The 18,793-nt window shown below is 45.0% G+C and overlaps 2 protein-coding genes across 6 annotated transcripts in view; one reads left to right on the top strand and one right to left on the bottom strand.

The window, feature by feature from the left end:
- The window catches only part of LOC6495204 (POU domain, class 6, transcription factor 2), a 64,271-nt gene extending 55,387 nt beyond the window's left edge, over positions 1-8,884 (top strand). The window contains exons 3-11 of one of the 5 annotated variants that reach the window (XM_001958817.4): positions 952-1,417; positions 1,867-2,478; positions 2,900-4,157; positions 4,211-4,446; positions 6,434-6,614; positions 7,202-7,255; positions 7,658-7,741; positions 7,847-7,995; positions 8,068-8,884. In XM_001958817.4, coding sequence (XP_001958853.2) covers positions 952-1,417; positions 1,867-2,478; positions 2,900-4,157; positions 4,211-4,446; positions 6,434-6,614; positions 7,202-7,255; positions 7,658-7,741; positions 7,847-7,995; positions 8,068-8,192 — 3,165 coding nt within the window. In that variant the 3' untranslated portion in view covers positions 8,193-8,884. Of the gene's footprint in view, positions 1-951; positions 1,422-1,866; positions 2,479-2,899; positions 4,158-4,210; positions 4,451-6,433; positions 6,615-7,198; positions 7,256-7,657; positions 7,742-7,846; positions 7,996-8,067 lie in introns of those variants that run through there. The other 4 variants (XM_032451031.2, XM_044715745.1, XM_032451032.2 and 1 more) reach the window with 4 other exon arrangements.
- A 152-nt stretch (positions 8,885-9,036) lies between these two features.
- Positions 9,037-17,759, bottom strand: LOC6495440 (UNC93-like protein). Its single transcript, XM_001958816.4, has 6 exons — positions 17,539-17,759; positions 11,213-11,616; positions 10,050-10,580; positions 9,562-9,989; positions 9,345-9,507; positions 9,037-9,281 (listed from the first exon to the last, which is right to left on the bottom strand). The coding sequence occupies exons 2-6, from the start codon at positions 11,575-11,577 to the stop codon at positions 9,215-9,217; spliced, it is 1,554 nt and encodes a 517-aa protein (XP_001958852.1). The 5' UTR covers positions 11,578-11,616; positions 17,539-17,759; the 3' UTR covers positions 9,037-9,214.
- Between the last annotated feature and the right edge of the window lie 1,034 nt (positions 17,760-18,793).

Below are 18,793 nucleotides of genomic sequence, written 5' to 3'. Positions count from 1 at the left end.
TAAGTACACTTTTTTTAACACTTTTGCGTCGTGGCTGTCACGTTTAGCGCTTATTTTTATTGCTTTTCCTGGAGACCTTTTCCGATTTTCTCATTTTTCTCCCTTCATTTTCATTTTTTTTTTTTGGGTTGGTATTTTGCACTACAATTATGTTAATTTCCTATGCAAATAAAATTTAATTGAAGCTCCGCCACGGCGCAAAGAAGGGTCCTTCCTCGCCGGGTCCTTCCGCCCGCTTCTGCTAAGCGCATTTGGCGTCGCCAGCATTAATTGCCAATAATTATATTGGTTTACCTTTCCAACCGTTTTTTTCCTTCTATTTCGTAAAGAGTCTGCTGGGTGTCCTGGCTATTTACCCAACAGCCGCGACAATTCTTTAAATTGAAAGCCGTTTTTGGGAAATGTAAATGGAAGGACCATAATACCACTTGACGACACGATCATTTAATATTTGCTAATCAAGCAAATATTGATACATTTCGCTGGCATATTCATTACGGAGCCGGCAAACAATTGCAACCAATTAAATTTGCATAAATTGGCCAGCTCATCCGCCTGTACCCAGATCAAAATGCCAAACAATAAATGTGCACTGACAATTACAACAAAAATTAAATTAACTTATTAACACGCCCCATGTAGATGTCGGAGCCTCGACTCGACTCGATTCGACTGCAATGAAATGAAATGACACAAATGAAATGTAATTCGAGTCCGAAAATGCCATCGTTGGCATTTTAAATATATAATCCAATCAGCAAACAATGAACGGGGATTCAGGGCTCGTCATTAGCCCACGGCATGGGTTATTTCTGCCGAACAATTGCAAAATATGTAATTGAATTTTGTCACTGATTTGCAGTTGCTCCTTCATATGGTTGAAAATTTATGAAATAAGTTCTATGCCTATCCAAGTTTTCCCACTAATGTCCTCCTGTTTCTGATTTGCAGGACTTTGATAAGGAGATCAGCTGCCACAAGATCCACTCACCCACCAGCAGCAGCCACGCCCACTCCCTGCACCACCACCATCACCACCACGGCCTGGGTCGGAACAGCAACCGTGACGATGAAATGGAGACCACGGACGGCCACGCCCTCCTATCACCACCGCCGCCCTCCCACTCCCATTCCCACTCGCCCTTCGACAGCAAGGATCACGTCAAGGAGCTGGAGTTCTACAAGAATCTGGCGGCTAAGGCGGCCTCCCTGGCCAACCATCAGTCCTCGCCGCCCCTGCCCATGCCCCTCCCACTGCCCATGCAGATCGACGGGGAGGAGGACGAGAACGAGGGCGAGGGCGACGGCGAGGGTGAGGCGGAGACGGAGGATCAGGAGCAGGCGGCCGAGGTGCTCCGAATACGGCGCGAGGAACAGGCCCAGGCCAAGGCGTTTGCGGCTCATCTGAATGGAACTAGTGAGTACATATCGAAAGCCAAAAAATAATCAATCAGAGCACATAACATATCCTGTTGGAAAAAGTATGGAAGCTTAGACTTTGTAATAATATTAAATATTATTTTGAATATTAAATGTCACTATATTATAGTCTTTAAGTTTTCTTGTTTTCTAAAGTTAATTTACATTTGCTTAACGCTCTAATTCCCTTAGACTAATTTTGTGTAATTTATCTAAGACTTCTTTGCCCGTCGAGTTTCCATCCTTGAATTCCACAACGACACGCAGTCATTTATCCCCGAAAAGCCAGCCTGCTCCAAAAGTAAACTAGCAATTAGTGCTGGCTGGCCCTTCTGCCCTTTGTCAACCACCACCCATCCCGATCCACTTTGCACTAATTCGGCAAAAGAGTTTGGCAACAAAAACTAATGACAACATTTTGTGTGACTCTTGTTCAAAATCCCACAGTGCAAGACATGATAAATTTGCAAAAATTACAAAATTTGGCAACGCTACAACAGCATCAGCAGCAGCAACAGCACCAGCAGCAGCAGCAACATCCGCATCAGCATCCGCATCATGGACATCATCATCATCCCGCCACGGCGGCTGCATTGGCAAGTCTTCAGGGCTTAGCCGCCTCCGTGTTCAATTCGCCGTTGAATCTCAGTGTGGGCGGAGATCCACCGACAACCGCAGCAGGACCAGGAGCTGAAGCAGGAGGCGGAGCAACGGGGGCATCCACCACCTCCTCGCCCACCCACAACGGCGGTGGCAAGTCGGGAAAGACGGCGAAGGGCGGCAGCTCGGGGAGCACCTCGGGGGGATCTGCTACCAACTCCGGCTCCGGCTCGAGCTCTGCCCAACAGCAACAGCAGCCGGATAATCCCGCCAGCAGCAGCTCACCGCACGCCCTTAGCGCCAGCACTCTGGCCAATGTCCTGGCGGCGGCAACCGCCTCGCCACCGCCCGCCCTCCAGGCCCCGCCAGCCAGCGCCCAAATGCCCCAGCTGATCCTGGCGTCCGGGCAGCTGGTGCAGGGCGTTCAGGGCGCCCAGCTGCTCATACCCACGGCCCAAGGTGAGTGGGGTGCGGTTGGGGGTTTGATTTTAGTTTCCCGGGACTGTATGGGTATCAATAACATAGTTGACTTGGTTTGACTTTTTGGCGGATTTCGTGGACGGAGGAGTCGCGGGGCCTTAAAGCTTATAAAGCGATTAGGTAAACTTTCAATTTCCTCTCTCCATCTCTCCGAGCGGAAAAAGGATGCGGCGTAATCCTGACAAAAACGAGAAACGAAATGTTAGCCGTTCATAGAAGAAATAGTTGAAAATGTATGCGTTTTTTGGCTAAAAAAGGATACAAACTAAGATTCATTTTAAGGGAAGAAAATTCTTATTAATATCTTAATAATTTAATTATAATTTCCTTTATTTTTGGGGCTAAGAATACTTTACAAAAATGTTTATTAAAAACATATCCTTGATCGAATATTTTACAGGCATTGCTGTTCAGACCATTCTCACGATTCCCGTGAGCCCGCAGATTCCCACCACTGAGCAGTTTCTGCCCAATGCCTTTGGCGCCTTTGCCAGTTACCAGCAGCAACAACAGCAGCAGCAGCAACGTGACTTGCTGCCACCCTCTCTGGCCGCCTTGCAACATGCCAGCGCCCTGCCCCAATTGGCCCAGACCCCCACGAATTTACTCAAACCGAATCTCTTCTCCACGGGCGTGCAGCAGTTGCTCACGGCCCTGCACCCGGAGCTCTTTGCCGCCGCAGCAGCCACGCATCAGCAGCAGCAGCACCAGCAGCAGCATCAGCAGCAACAAGTGCAGCAGCAGCATCATCAGCGGGAAAGAGAGCGCGAGCGGGAGAGAGAGAGGGAAAGGGAACCGGAACGGGAACGGGAAAGAGATCGGGAACAACACCTGGCCATTGGTCATCTGCCACACTCCCACTTGGCCGCCGATCTGAGACGCTCTGCGGACCGATCTCCCCCAGCCCGTTCACCTTCGGGCGGAAGTCCAGGGCTGTCCGCCAAGGTGGCACCCCCTCCACCACCCGGAGCCGCTTTTCTGCTGCAGCAACAGCTGCACATCAAGCCCGAAACGCAGACCCACCTCCATCATCACCTGCAGCAGCAGTCCTCGCAATCGGTCTCCTCTTCGATGCCGCAGATCAGCCTGCGCCATCCGGACGAGCTAACCGCCCCGCAGATGGACCTTAAGCCGCTGGAGCTCGCAGGCAGCAGTTCGCCACCAGCTCCACCGCCACGACACCACTTCGGGCACGGTCTGCGGGGCTCTTCGGCAGTGTCGCCTAAGCACAGTCCGCAGAGCAGGAACCCGGGCACCGCCTCCGCCGGAATGAATCTCAGTCAGCATCACGAACGGCTGGAGCGATTGGAGCGCCAGGAGCGACACGAGAGGCGTTCCCACACGCCCACGGCGACGGCCACAAGGGCCAGCGTGTCGTCTAGCTCGGGCGGAGGTCATCTGTCTGGACGACTCTCCCCGCCGGTGCCAGCTCCGCCCAACTCAGCCACCAGTATCAGCGACAGAGGCTACACATCCCCCCTATTCCGTACGCATTCGCCTCCGGGCCACCCCCTCTCAATGGGCGGATCACCGCGTTTGGAACGGGACTACCTGGGCAATGGACCAAGCTCCGGAGCAGCCACCTCGACTAGCAATTGTGGAGCGCCGGCGATAGGAGGCTCCAGTGCAGCGGCCAACGTACTTAGCAGCATCAACAGGTAAGGACACAAATCATTACCAGAAATCCAAATCTATAACCCTTTTGTAACAGACTCAATGCCTCGAATGGCGAACTGACCATCACCAAGTCCCTGGGAGCACCAACGGCCACGGCCACGAGGGCCTCGTCCGCATCTCCGCGAGAAGATTCTCCGGGCCCGGGGCCATCCACCTCGGGCGGATCCATCATGCAGCCCCTCAAGCTGAGCCCCTCGTCGCGGAGCGAGCCGCCGCACATGTCGCCCAATGGGAACGACAATGACAACGACCTGCTCATGGACTCGCCGAGTGAGTAAAGATCGATTCTCTGCTAACAATCAGATTACTCAAGGGAGGCACACTGGTTAGGAGTTTAATTGGAACTAAAATAACTATAATAAAAGCACCATAGGGTCAAGAATATTTTCCAAAAAATTTTCCAATCAACCAGTTTGCATCCCAACTTTAAAGCCCATAAGTTAGCTTAGAATTAATTTCTCACACATCCTTTTTTTGGGCAAAGCCTCTAAGCATCCTTCAGCGTGTAATGATCCCCAACAGCTATGCCTGTCGAAGCTCAAGTGCACTTTGCGAAATGTACTTGTTTAATTGGGGGGAGGTGGAGTCCTCGGGGAGCTGATGATGATTTGATGTTTCAAGAGCCGCACTCGTGTGCAACCCGGCGTATGAGTGATATATGTTCATATGCCCAAAGGCGAGGGCGAAAATCAACTTTTTGGCCAACATTAATTAACGAAATTTTCGTCGAAAGCCAACTTTCCGGCTGCCTCGTTTTTGGCAATGCCAAAAGCCGTAACAAGTTGACTGCACTTTATGTAATTTTCCAAAAGAAAATCAACTTGAAACTCTCAGTCTGTGGGGGTGGGGGGTCCGTGTGAGTGGCAAAAGTTTCGCCGTGCATTTACACGACTTCCCGGGGATCCGGGATGCGGATTCATAATTGATGCAGCAGCCGAGGAGCGTGGTGGCCGGGGGGCCTTGGAGACCGGGGATTAGGTGAGCAGCTAAACAAAACTTGCAAGAATGCATGCCCCAAAGTTGAGAGATGTCAACCGAGAGTGTTAGGCAAATTAGCAGAAGCGCTGACGTTGTCACGCTTAGCATTTGGCATTGGATTAGGTTTCGGGCCAAGACAGCAAGGAGGCTCAGGATACACACACCCACTCACATATATGTACATTTATAGAAGCTGTCAGAAGGCATTTGGCCCCAGTTGATGGGATTAGCTGGGGGGGGGCGGATTATGGCCACCACCGGAGGCTGACTCTCTCTCTTGTTTGAGCATATTGAATTGATTAGACTCCCCGGCAAGCAGTAGAGCTGTACTCTTCCGCTCGGCAGGCCTTAATTGAAACTTTTGGATGCATTAAAAATGCAATCAGCACAAGCTCTAACAACGACAAGAAATCAAGTCAGCTCCCGGTCTCAGGCTGAGCCATCACCCATTAGAGCCGGGCCATCAGGATGGTATAGCTACCTAAAGCAGTCTCGATTGCGACAACGGATCGTTTGCGCATACAAATTGCAGACAATATGCGGCTTAATTACTACTAATTGATGCATACAAAAACTTAAGATGTCTTCCGCATTTAATGACATATTTCAAACGCTGCAGCAAACAACAACCAGCCATCCAACCAGCCATCCAAACAGCCAACCAAAGAGCCAGCTGGCTGGCAAACAAAGCAACCAAACTGCGACGACAGCTTGAGTTACGGCTTGGCAAAGGACGCTTCCTGTGGATCCTTGCTAGCTTCGTCCACCCTGCCTCTCCACCCTTTCAATCCTCCAATCCATTCTCGCATCTTAATTACCGCTAAAGCACAAGGCAGCAGCCATTCAAGTTGCTGTTGCAGTTTGTTATTGCTGTTGCTGCCAGGACCCTTGTCGTTCCCTTCTTGCATATCATTAATAAATAAATCAAAATTCTGCGCGAGTAGTTGGCTGGCTGCAGATTTCCAGCTTCCTCGCTAACAAATTAGGCAGATAAAAGCCGAGAGCTTCGCACTTGCCTAATAGACAAGAACAACTTGCACCGTAGACACCGTAGAAGAGGCATCTTCCCTGTGTACTTTATCAATTTACCTGGGCTGTGCGGTGCCATAATGTTTTCCCATTACCGCAATTACCTGCAATTAAGACCACGACACGGCAGCAATTTATGGCGACATTTCCTTGGCGTAATATAATTTGTCATTTATTAGTTAGACTTAATCTCGAATGTAATTGCAACTAGAAATGGCACTCACCGGATAATTTCTCTTTTAATCTCTAGATGAACCCACCATCAACCAGGCAACCACCAACGTGGTGGACGGCATCGATCTGGACGAGATCAAGGAGTTTGCCAAGGCCTTCAAGCTACGGCGACTTTCGCTGGGTCTCACCCAAACCCAGGTGGGGCAGGCCCTGTCGGTGACCGAAGGACCCGCCTACAGCCAGAGTGCTATTTGCAGGTGAGATATGCATGGACAAGTTCAATCCTCTTAAGTCTAGGGATACAACGAATTCGCGCTCCAACTTCTCTAATTCTTGTTAAATAATCCCTCTTAAAAGTCTGCAGTTTATTAGTTTTTATTATCAAAATTAATTTAATATTTGAAAGAGAAGTTTGGATTTCCAGCAACTTTTATAATACTATTTAAAGTCACTAGAATTTCGGATACGTTAACCCCCTTTAGCAAATGTGTTTCATTATATTTTATCAAAAGAGTATTGTTTGCTTAAATCCACATATTTAAGTTTACCTGATTTGTTTTTCGTAAACTTCTGGAACCGATTTTGGTAGAGTGCCAGGACATTTTCGAATAAAGCTAAAAAAAAACCGATTAAATGCTAAATTAAGCACGAAAAACAGACATCAAACAAATTAAATGCTAAATTAATTTTATTTATTTTATTTGTTTATTTTTTCGATTCAAACGCCAACTCTATCTAACTCTCTCTCTCTCAACATCGAATGTCGAATGCTACGAATCGAACGCCACCCGAATACCAAATCGAATAACGAATCAATCGAATCCTGACTATCCAATGCAAGCAGTGCACTCGCTGCGCAGATGTACGCCGCTCAACTATCGACGCAGCAGCAAAACATGTATGTGTGCCACTCTGAGGGTGTGTGAGTGTCTGGTGTTTGCTTGTGTGTGTGTATGTCTGTGTGTGTGGCTGAGTGTCCTGGCTTAACCCAGAGAAACCTAACTAAAGTGCAAGTCTCATTAAACTGTTCATTTCGCCATGTATTTCTTTTGTTTCTCGTTTGATTTGCATGAATGCGCTTTAAGAATTGGCCCAGGGCATTGCCAATGAGCAGAGTATAAGCAGCTCATGAAAAATCCAACTAATAATATCAATTGAAGATACAGAAAGAGCGTTCCCAATACCAAATTGAATGCTAATTGACAATGTCCTGGCACTTTAGTTATGTTTCTTTTGCGTTAAGCCGAGAGACCGAGAGAGCAACGATCTAATCCCATCAATATCCAACCCAAAATACCAGGTTCGAGAAACTGGACATCACACCAAAGAGCGCACAGAAGATCAAGCCTGTGCTGGAGCGCTGGATGAAGGAGGCCGAAGAGAGGTGAGAGTATGGAGGCAGTTCCACGCGCCGTTTTCGCCCGATCGCTGGGCGCCATTAGGCAATGGGTTTACTAACAGGACACTTTCTTTCTACTCCCATGTTTAGCCACTGGAACCGCTACAAGTCAGGCCAGAACCACCTAACCGACTACATTGGTGTCGAGCCATCGAAGAAGCGCAAGCGAAGGACATCTTTTACGCCCCAAGCTCTGGAACTGCTGAATGCGCACTTCGAACGGAATACGCATCCATCGGGTGAGTGGTAACTTTCAGTTACAACAAAACACCGAATCCTGGACATAACTGACTTTATATTCCCTCCAACAGGCACCGAAATCACCGGACTGGCCCACCAACTGGGCTACGAACGGGAGGTGATCCGGATCTGGTTCTGCAACAAGCGGCAGGCCCTCAAGAACACGGTTCGCATGATGTCCAAGGGCATGGTCTAGGGCCAGGGGCCCGTGTAAATAGATTATCCTTGTATATAGCTAGGTGTATAAGTGTACGTGTGTACTGTGTGTGTAGATGGACGTGTATTACAGTGTGATAGTTGTACAACCAACTAGAGTTTAACAGTTAGGCCATGTATAAACAGTGTGTGTCATAGCATTTACATAGGACATCGGCTGACGGAGAGCGAACCACAACCCGAACCGTAACCCAAAAACCCAATCCAATTGAATATCTAGAGACTAAGCATTACTTAACACTTATCATATCCCAAATAGCCTAAAAGTAGTCTAAAGTCCCACGGCAGACTTGTGCAGTTTTAGGCCAAATTTTATCACATTGATGTGCCATTCCAAAAACGAAACAAAAGTAAAAGAAAGAAACTTCATACCGCATAAAAAATTTAAAATTAATTGTTTAAAAACATTCAAAATGAATAACTGCATGAAATTGATGTATGTACTACCGGCAGTCTATGAAAATGAAATTCTTAAGAGCTCGTAAGGGATGAGTAAAATATTTGCATTTAATGCGTTGGCTAAACTTGTATACTGAAGTGAATTTGATTTCAACCATTTATAAAACAAATTATAACCTTAGCAATTAGCCAGTTCATTTTCGGTAAGAAAACTCTATATGGTAGCACTCAAAGGACAAGCAAATAATAAAGACAACAAGAGTTTAGAATAAGCAACTTTATGTAGCAATTTAAAATCATGATTAAAAGAACAAGAAACGAACAAATATTTCCACTACGAAATTTAAATGATACACAGCAAAAACAAAATACAAAACAGCTACAATTGAAAAAATATTTAAATGATTGTAATAAAAAAACTACTATTTAAAAAATTAAAACAAAAATGGTTTTATTGTCACTTGGGAAATGGCTTACATATTATTGTCTTATTGGCAATATCACAACGGGAAACACTTGTGAGAAGTGTAGAAACTTGCATTTTTTCAGTAAACTTTAGAACAAGGCTTAAATGGCAAGATGATGGGGCATAGTCTGTTAGTCTTAGTCGCTTAGCATGGCTTCCAGGTTCTTTTGCTTCTGCCAAACGCGGTACTCGATAAGGCCATAGCTGAAAATATAATTTACATCTTAAAAAGAGGGGTACGGAATGGGTATAAGACCTGAAACCTACCCTATACAGCCAACAAGCATTACGGCCATCAAGATAACCAGTTTCGTGGATGTACAAAGCTGCGAGCTGATGACATAGCCAATAACCGAACCAGTGCTTTCCCACAACCGGAAGTTGCTATAAGCGGCAATCAGGTGGTTCGGAAACAGGATACCATAGAAAGCTGCAAAGATTTGCGTTTGAGCCAAGTTTATACGTGAGCTTTTAGGCCACTTACCATTAACCACAACCAGCCAGACTCCATCGCAGATGCCCCAAATGGCCGCAAAGGTGCAGTAGCGTAGATAGTCGCCCTCTCGTGCCTCCCAGTGGTACATGTAGGTGAGCAGGCAGAGATTTAGGACAGCACAGAGTCCGGCCAGGGTGACTCGACCGATGCGCTCCACCAGCGCCCCCGCTATTCCGGCCGCCACTGCGTTCGCCACTCCAAAGCAAATCATGGCGAAGCCTATTCTCGAGATGCCCCAGCCGCAGGCCACGAAGGAGCGGGTGAAGTCCACTGCCAGAAATGCCTCCTCCAGCCCGATGAACATTGTTATTGGTAGCATCAAGATTTGGCGACGCTTCCGGAGAAGGTTAATGGTCACTGTGAGCAGTTTCAAGCCAGAGAGGCCATCGCCAGTGTCACCACGTTTGACGCCATAGCTGAGAACAATAATGATATTTTAATAAGCTAACATTTACTTCCTCTACCAAGATACTCACCGCTTAAGGGAACTAACACCGAAGATCATCATGACAACAGCCGCGGCCATGCACGCAAGGAAGATAGAGTTCAGGAGTTGGATCTGCTCGGGGGCGGGAGGCACCAAATTGGGATTCGCCTCGGCTCCCACTCCGGGGCAGAAACGAGCGCCACACAGCTCGGCCACCCTGCTGCGCTCCAGTTCCAAGGCAGTTTCATTGGCCGGTGATTGAGTGGCCGGGGCACTTAGAGTGAGGACCGAGGAGGAGATCAGATTGCCCCAAACCTGGGCCATCTGGTAGAAGATGAAGAACAGGCCGAAGAACTTGACAGTGTTGACATCCTTCCGGGACTTGTTGCCCCGGACCTGGGTGAGGGCCTCGGAGACGGTGGAGAGGTAGGTACACTTGGAGCACCACAGCGGTCCGCCACCAAAGCCCACCATCAGGGCGGCCGGTATGAGGGTCTCGAACCGGGGATAGAACTGGGCGGCTATATACGGCATATAGGCGAAGAGGGCCAAGGCCATGGTCAGTCGACAGCCGAACCAACTGTTGATTAAAAAACACAGAAAAGTTAGGATGACGGCTAGGAGTAGGAGTAGGAGGCTGAAAGCTGGAGGCAAGTGGCAAGTGGCACATGCTTAGCAGGCGGTCATTTATTTCGGTCCCCTGGGCCATAAATCTAAATAAATCGAGTTAACTGATTAAAGTTGCCTGAGCCAGCAGTTCGTGCCTCGAATAAGCCAAGTGAGGCGACGGTTGCTATAAATTAGCGATTTGTTTAAATGTCAGATGGCTGCCACCCACGGAATGGGATATACTGGGAATAGGTTTTGGAAACGGAATTCAAATGAGGGATGGGGTAAGTCAAAGGGGAGCTGGGAGAAAGGTTCTAATCCAAGGACTTCCTGTTGACATTTTTACAGCCAAATGCGTCTGCTGACTGCGCTCTCGGTGTTGGATGTTGTCACATCTGCATAAAAACACCATAAAAAACGCCGCCAGACAATCAACAAACTTTTATGGCACGCCACACGTTTGAAAATGAGTTTTAGCCTCTCAGGAGATCCAAAAACAAACAAGCAACAAAAGTTCAATAATTATACGAAGAGCGGTTAATGTTTGAGTGGTATTCGAATTTAATGGCTTATTACTTTTTAATTAAAATTGAAATCACTCACCTTATCACCGTCATGGGCAGAAAGATATTGGACAGTATCAGCGATCCGTAGATGACGGCCAGGGTGGTGGTGCCCAGTGCCTTGTCCGCATTCACCGAACTCTGCAGGTTGGACGTCCCGTGGAAGGCCGTGAAGTGTATCATGAAGGCCAGGCCTATCACAACCACGTTTTTGGTTATAATGAATCTCTCTCGCGGCTCGTATTGACGCTGACTGACTTTGTTATCCCCATTTGGGCCGATGTCAGTTGTGGCCCCAGTCGAGTGGCCATTGATGTTCGAGTTCCTGGTGCCACTGCCATTTCCCTGACCCTCGAGGGCCAGTTCTTCGTTGTTGCCATCCGATGCATCAATTGGGTAAACCATCCTTGGCTTTTAAACGTAGAACGATAGCGGGGGAGAATCCTATAAAGCAAATGAATTTCATTGTTTAGTATTTGCTTTGCAGCATCAAGCCAGGTTGCAGTTTCAACTGTGTTTTTTTGGTGGGAGTATTACGGTCAAAAATTGAAAATGAACAATGAACCACCTGACAAACATCGCACTCTGCTGGATGCTTGCTCCCATAGGATTTTCGAACTCGATTATGGAACTTACGCAGACAAAACCTTTGAATTCCTAATTGGAATTGCAGTTTGTAGGTTGCATTCAAATTTTGACTACATGACAAGAGCCTGGGATTTATTTCGAATTCGTCTTTCAAATGCCAATTGTTAGACCATTCAGAGGCCTCCAAATGGGGCGTCCTGCCGTTTCAGATGCTCAACTTGCTGAACTTCACAGGATCAGCTTTAATTTATTCATATCGCTTTCCGTCTAGGCCATACATTCTCGGAGCTTTTTGGGGTTCAGTTTCTTTATTCGCATTCCGGCAGTAAGCCTATTCCCGATGCCGATGCCGCTGCCACGCCCATTCGCCCAAGACACACAAAACGCCCACACATCCAAATGGGCTCGGGGCTCAAGGACATTTTCGCCAACTTATAATCCTTTAGGCTGCCTCACAGCACGAACTCCGTCTGCCAGCCGACAATTTATGCCCGTCTACGCCCAAAAAACGGGGATGGATGGAAAGCGATTCTGTGACTTTGTTTGCATTTGATTTTCGGCAACGCCAACGACACTTTATGAAATCTTACACCTTTGATACAAAGTTAAAGGTTTGTTTGCCAACTTCTGAGTGGCTACACATCCCATTCCGCCTCGCGGCTCTTGTCTTGATGTAATGTAAATCGCTGGCGGTACACAAAATCGTTTTAGAAGCGTTGTGGGCCTCCTTTGGTGGCATCAACACTGGCTGGAAGTGTAAATTGATTTTGAATACCTTGAGGCGTTCCGCGAAATTAATTGCCGAAAGTTGGTTGAGTCATTAGACCAGTCAATGATTGTAATAGCATCAGCGAAATCGGAGCTGTAAATCACATTAAAAGCCATTACAACCCCACACTTAAACATTAATCATACGCAGTGTGGGCCAACATGCCGTGCGGCTGGCTTCATTACAGTCACATTCCTGAAAGAGAATGTACTTTAAATGGCTAGTTGACAGCCCATATGAGTGGCAAAATACAAGATAGAGGAGGTGTTTGGAGGCAATAGAGAATTTTACCTAATGTCGGGTCAACGAGAGCATCATCGTTCATCATCTAAATGAAAATCTGGCATAATCATCAAAATGGGCGCAACCCAAATGGCTGGCCATTTGTTTTTTATGCACAACTCCCCCGCTCTGCCCCCTTTACACTCTCGGCCCGGACTCCGGCATTAAACAAAATATAAAGCAAAGCCCCAGGACATGACGTTGGCTCGTTAAAGGCCATTCGGGCTTTATATAAAATGCGAAAGAGTCCACTGGACTCGGCCTGATAACAATGATTTTGTTGAGGCTTGAATTCTGTTTCATGTTTTATGTTCCTCCTGGCTGGTTGACCAGTAATTTAGTTAAATTATTGCCCCAAAAATGACAGTCGGTCGGTCGGTGGGTCTATCAGTCAACTAGAAGGGCCTCCAAAAGTGTTACGGTTTTCCCTCAATTGAATCTGTATATGCACAGCATATATATTCGCTAGGACATAAATCTCATTCGAAACTTCAATTTGTATCCCTCAACTTTGTTTTACATTTGTTTAGATTTGATAAATCGACTCTGGCATATGTTGAGGTTCTTGTTTACACATTTGCCTGTCGTCCCGAAATATACAAAAAATAAAGGAGCAACAACTCCACACACATTTACCTTCGCCTCCTACACACTAATCAATCACTGCCCCCCGAAAAAAAAAAATTGGGTTCGGAATGTCCGTATGTGGGCCAAACGAAAAGATTGACTTATGGCGCTGACACAGAGCAAATAAATACAACAGCCTCCTGGCCAAAATAACTTGGCACTTAGCCGCACATGTTGCCCTCGTCAGGCATTAATGTCTCGCAATTAACTTTAGATCAATTATGTAGCCGGCGAGCCTGGAGTTTTGCCTGTTAATTAGGCAGCAAGCCAGGCAAAATGGCCAGATGAGTGGCCATATAGTGGGTTAGAGGTTAGGCTTAGGGGAGTAATTTTCCAATTCCCTTCGCTTTCACTTCCTGTTACCAGGGAAAAGGTTTGTAAATATATGGCCGCATGCCAAGAACAAATTATCGAAAACACTTTTTTAAACAGTCTGAATAGAAACATTTACTAAAGTGATACGAGGAGCACCTTGGACCGATTCCAATTCCCATTACCCTTTGATGGGCAATGGAACAATAGATCCGTTCGAACAATTGACCGACTTGAATCTTTGATTCTTCGTCAAACGTGTGAACTCAGATACCATCAGCTATTTGATTTTCTTTCCAGTTGGTACGCTGTGTCGTAGCTTTGGCATTTGGCATACAACCTGGCTTTTATGACATCCTCAAAGGACTTAACAATGCAGTGCATCCAAAGGATGTCAAAAACTTTTGTGCCCAGAAAACTTTGTTCCTACACCGCAGCATCGCAACAAAGCAAGTGCAAATGAAAATGAAACTGCGGCGATAAGTTTTTCCTAGGAAGCACCTCCAAGAAAAGGATAAAAAAAGATATGAAACTAAATATATACATATCTAGCTGACCACTTGCTTGAAAATAAAATACAGTATTAATGCCCAGGCGCAGCAAAGTGAAGATAAATCTTGGAGTGAACGACGCCTCAGGATGGAAAATATTTTTATGGCTCACTTCAGGGCCAAAAAGGAGCATGCTTTATAGCCCGACATGTGGCATCTAGTTGGATTGCCGGCGTTTTGTTCGCTTTGCAGTCTCTGAAAATATTAAATTAGTTGAATCACTTCGAATTCATTTATTCAGTGAAATTACAATGCAGTGCTTATCCCATTTGCATAACCCGAAAGTTTCTTTGCCTCTGCAAATATTTTTGCTTTCAACTAGTAATCATTGAATTTCATAAGAGCAGTGATTGTTTTCAATTATATAAGCTGCAAAGCTGTGTTTAAATTAAATACTTTTGCTCTGGCAAATAAAATTATGGTAAAACAAAATAAAGCTAATTCCGGCGAGTACGTCAAAGTTATAAATATTAAATGGTCCATTTCAACCACTGTGCAATGCCGTAATGCAAACGTAAACGTTTTCATTACTCCAGCGGAAGTTCGGGGCCAATAAAAATGACAATAATAACAGCGGGTGGGGCGGAGGAGTGTGTGGTTGTGGCGGAGTGAGCTCCACCAAAAATATATCCGACCCAGTTCAATCAAATCATTTTTACTTTTACTTTAATATCAGCACTTCCATTCGGATGCTGTGATTCCGCCGGCTACAGGCTAACAGACGGCTGTTAAAATTTCCCTCTTTTAGCCAACATTGCCTGAACAGACTAAGAGAAATAACCAAGAGAGCGGTAGTTGCTCAGTTTCTAATCAATGATAAGGATTCAAGGGAATCCATCTATCAAATTGATTGATGGTCAGGACTCTCAGAGATAAACGAGAAATGGTTAATAAATATGCAAGTTATAATTGGCACTATTCAGGGAAAACTAAAGAGCTGGAGCATGACTTTCGATGCAGATACGGCAGCAGATGCAACTTTGTGGCCACATTTATGCAACTGACTGAAAACTTTTGCGTGCCCCAACTAATTTTCCCGCTTTATAGCCAAACAGCTGCAGCAACAATGTACAAAACATCAAAAGTAAAAGCATCTGGTGGTAAGGGCAGGTGTGGAGCTCATAACTGTGAAAGCGCTAGGAAACGGAAATGAAGTGGCCGCACCAAACCACTCTCACATGCATGGTCTGATGATGTGGCCAATAACTTTCTGGTGGGGCTTAATGTCAACCCGTCAGACCTTCAATCGCGGAAATCTTTAAATTTTCATTCACTGTCCTCCGCGTTGGGACGAGCCCTTTGGGGCATTGTGTTTGCCGCTTATTTCCGCTTTGCCGCCCTCTTCCTGTTTCCGCTTGCGCCTTAGTGCATGTGTGTGCGTTATGCGTTTTGCGTATTCCGCTCAGTAACTGCACTTTATGCGCTTTCTGCACTTGTTGGATGTCCTCGATTTTCCACTTTTCCGGCTGTTGTGTTTGAGGGCTCGTGCTTAGCTCTGCAATCGAGAGTAAGTGCTTCCTCGTTTTGGAAATATGGTGCAGATTGAATGTGTTTATTTTTTTCATAATAATTTCTTTAATAATTTCCCTTTTTCACATAAATATTTATTTGTGATTGGATCTCTAAAGTGCTAACCATAACTAGTGGTTGAAACAGAACGAAGTCGAATAATTATTTCAAATTATTCAGAGATTTTAAACTTTAATTAAGCTAAAGTGATTTGAAAGTGATTTCTGGGTGTGCAGAAATCATAGCTAATTATCAATGCATTTGCTTGAACGCCGCCCTCCGCAACTACCAATGACCCCCATTCAAATGGCAGCCAAATGCCAATATTGGCAATGTGTTAGCCTGGCCAATAGACAACCATAAATACGGTAATGGAATAGTGAATGAAAATGTCAGCCAAGCTCAGTCTGCTCCTCCTTTTGAATCGAAGGGTCGGGTTCTGGATTAATGATAAAATATGCGATAATCAACATGAACTGCATGGCCAAGTGTGGGAAGTTGTGCTAGCTTTTGATGATGCAATTTTCTCAACGATTTCCAGTACAGTTTGGTTTGGTATACTCCCCCTATCCGGGGCACACTCACGTTTCGCTGGGCAAGTTAAACACGATATTATGACTCCATCTAGTTTGCAAATGTAATTTATGCCAACTGAGCAGCAGCCCTCCACGACTGACATTTTCGTTCTCCATAATTTATTTAATATACGAAAGCATAATATAAATATTTGCCACATGCTGCACGATGAAAGCGCTGATGAGGGAAAGTTCGGTTCGTTGGCAGAAGCGACACGGTTTGCCCAACGACAATTGGCTGCAACAGTAATGAGTAGAAGCCACCTACTCCTCCACCTTGCCACCCACTTTTGGCCTACTTTCTCCCCGGAATGCACTACAGCTTCCACATATATTCCTTTTTTCTACTTTTTATACAATTTCACGCTTCCGCAAAGAATGTTAATAAACTCAAAAAACAAGGATAAGGAAATGCAGAAAATACTGGCTTTAACAGCAACCCTTCTTATGAAAGGACAGCTGCATAATGTTTCATTCACATATTTTTAAATGATATTATTGATTCAATTTCTTGAGAACAATTTAAAATTCACCAGTTGTAAGTGAAACTTATAACAGGAAGGACATTGTGTATTTATTTGCATTCACTTTGATTCTGCAGTTACATATTTAATGAAAATGGAATACCCCACGATGGAATATTCAGAAACTTTTCATGGCAGCCCGGATTAATTCGTTGAGCATCAAGAAAACAAGGACATGAAATCCGCAGCGGTTAATTAACAGCGAAGGATCGATCAACGACTTCTGCTCTGTGGAGAAATTATTAATTTAAGCTCAGTATTAAGGTATTCATTGGACAACGATTGTTTCTGCTCTTCTGTTCTGTTCTTTGTTCATTTTAACTTTTTTATTTCAATTAATTTTCGGCTCCTTGCACAAATATTTTACACCTGTCTGATAAATTGTTGTTCATTTATTTACTTTTTTGTATTTGATGGAAGAAACGCGTCTTCTTTATGGTTGCATTTATGACTTTTAATTAACTTTTCTGGCGAGCTTTTTAATTTAATTAACTTGGCATGCCTGCTGCAAATATTGACAATAACCACCATCGATACGTATTGATATGTTACAGAAAACCACAATAATGAGACGGTATAATAAAGTATCGGTGTTCTTTAAAAATATACACTGTTTCACAAAGATTTACCTGCAGGCTTCTTGTTCTTTTCAAGTACAGTTTACACTGAGAACCCAGCTCTTCCCTGGTCTTGACGTTGATGCCCAAACGTGGTGATATCTGGTTTTATTTATTGTTTATTTTATTTACATCAAGACGGGCACGCGGTTTTAAAACAAGTCGGACAAACTTGGAGTCGCTGGGGAACTCAACCGTTTTCGAGCGCAATTAAAACTAAACTAAAATCTCGGACGGCGAACTTCTAAATATGAATTGGAATGGAAATGAATCGAATGCGACAGCTCGGCAGCAACAGGTTTGAGCTGTACGCTCTCGGCTTGATGACGATGGATTTGCATAATTCCGACATTTCAAATGTTTAATATTTTTTTTCCAATATTCCAATATCGGTATTTTATTGCAATTCCCTTGAACAAACTTACAAGAAACGTGACGACAGTGTGGGCGTGTCAGGGCCTTATTTTTAATGCCAAGTTCACCACAGTTCTGCGGTTAGCCACCTGGGATGGCATCTCCAGTTGCCAGAAATGTATCTTCTAATTACAATTAATCATACGCAGTGTTGACGGTTTCTTGACTTGCTCACTGATTCATGTGAAGCAACCCAAGCTGATAATTAAGCTGCACACCTAAACTGGTAAAGATTAATTTGGAATAACTAGTTTTAAATTGTTAAATAGTTTTCTATGCAGAAACGCTTTGCTATGCAAAATATTTTGAACAATAATGGTGAATTTTTTCAAGTGTTCAAGACCGCTCACTTGAACTTGTTTGCATATCAAGGAAGTGTAATGAACGCCAAACACTGCCGACCTGAGCGATTTAGATAGTCAGTTGTCTTAAAACAGATACATTAATTAACTTTTCAGCGGGTTGTTGAGTACTGAATCAACTCCGAACGAGAATCACCATTTAACAAGTCCGATTGACAGTAACAAATGAGGTCCAAAACCGAGCTCGACGAACTTTCTTACCAATTACGATGAGTTTTCTCCTTATAGATAACGTCTGATAAGGCGACAAGGTGTTGCAACGCATTCAAGATAAAATCGGAGAAACAATTGGCCGGAATCGACACTGATAAATGTAATTTGTCGATACATCAGCCATACTCGATACTCTCCCAGAAAACACTCTAATTTGTGTATTCCGATTCGATGCTAATTATAAAACAACCGCAGTCATCCAATTATTTGTGACCCGAAATGGATCAATATTTTGGTCCAGGGAATCGGGGGAAGTTCGAATGGTAAATTCCCTCGAT

The sequence above is a fragment of the Drosophila ananassae genome, chromosome 3L, assembly GCF_017639315.1.
Source record: "Drosophila ananassae strain 14024-0371.13 chromosome 3L, ASM1763931v2, whole genome shotgun sequence".
In the NCBI taxonomy this organism is placed as follows: Eukaryota; Metazoa; Arthropoda; class Insecta; order Diptera; family Drosophilidae; genus Drosophila; species Drosophila ananassae.
Note: the sequence above shows the minus strand (reverse complement) of the source record. Positions and strands in the feature narration are given on the sequence as shown.

Bases quoted from the DNA above. Each gene is read 5' to 3' on its own strand.
- LOC6495440 (XM_001958816.4), bottom strand. From the start codon at position 11,577: ATGGTTTACCCAATTGATGCATCGGATGGCAACAACGAAGAACTGGCC. The intron at 10,581-11,212 runs GTGAGTGATTTC...TTTAATCAACAG, and splicing joins CTGCCCATGACGGTGATAAG to TTGGTTCGGCTGTCGACTGA. The intron at 9,282-9,344 runs GTAGGTTTCAGG...TTATATTTTCAG, and splicing joins ATGCTTGTTGGCTGTATAGG to CTATGGCCTTATCGAGTACC.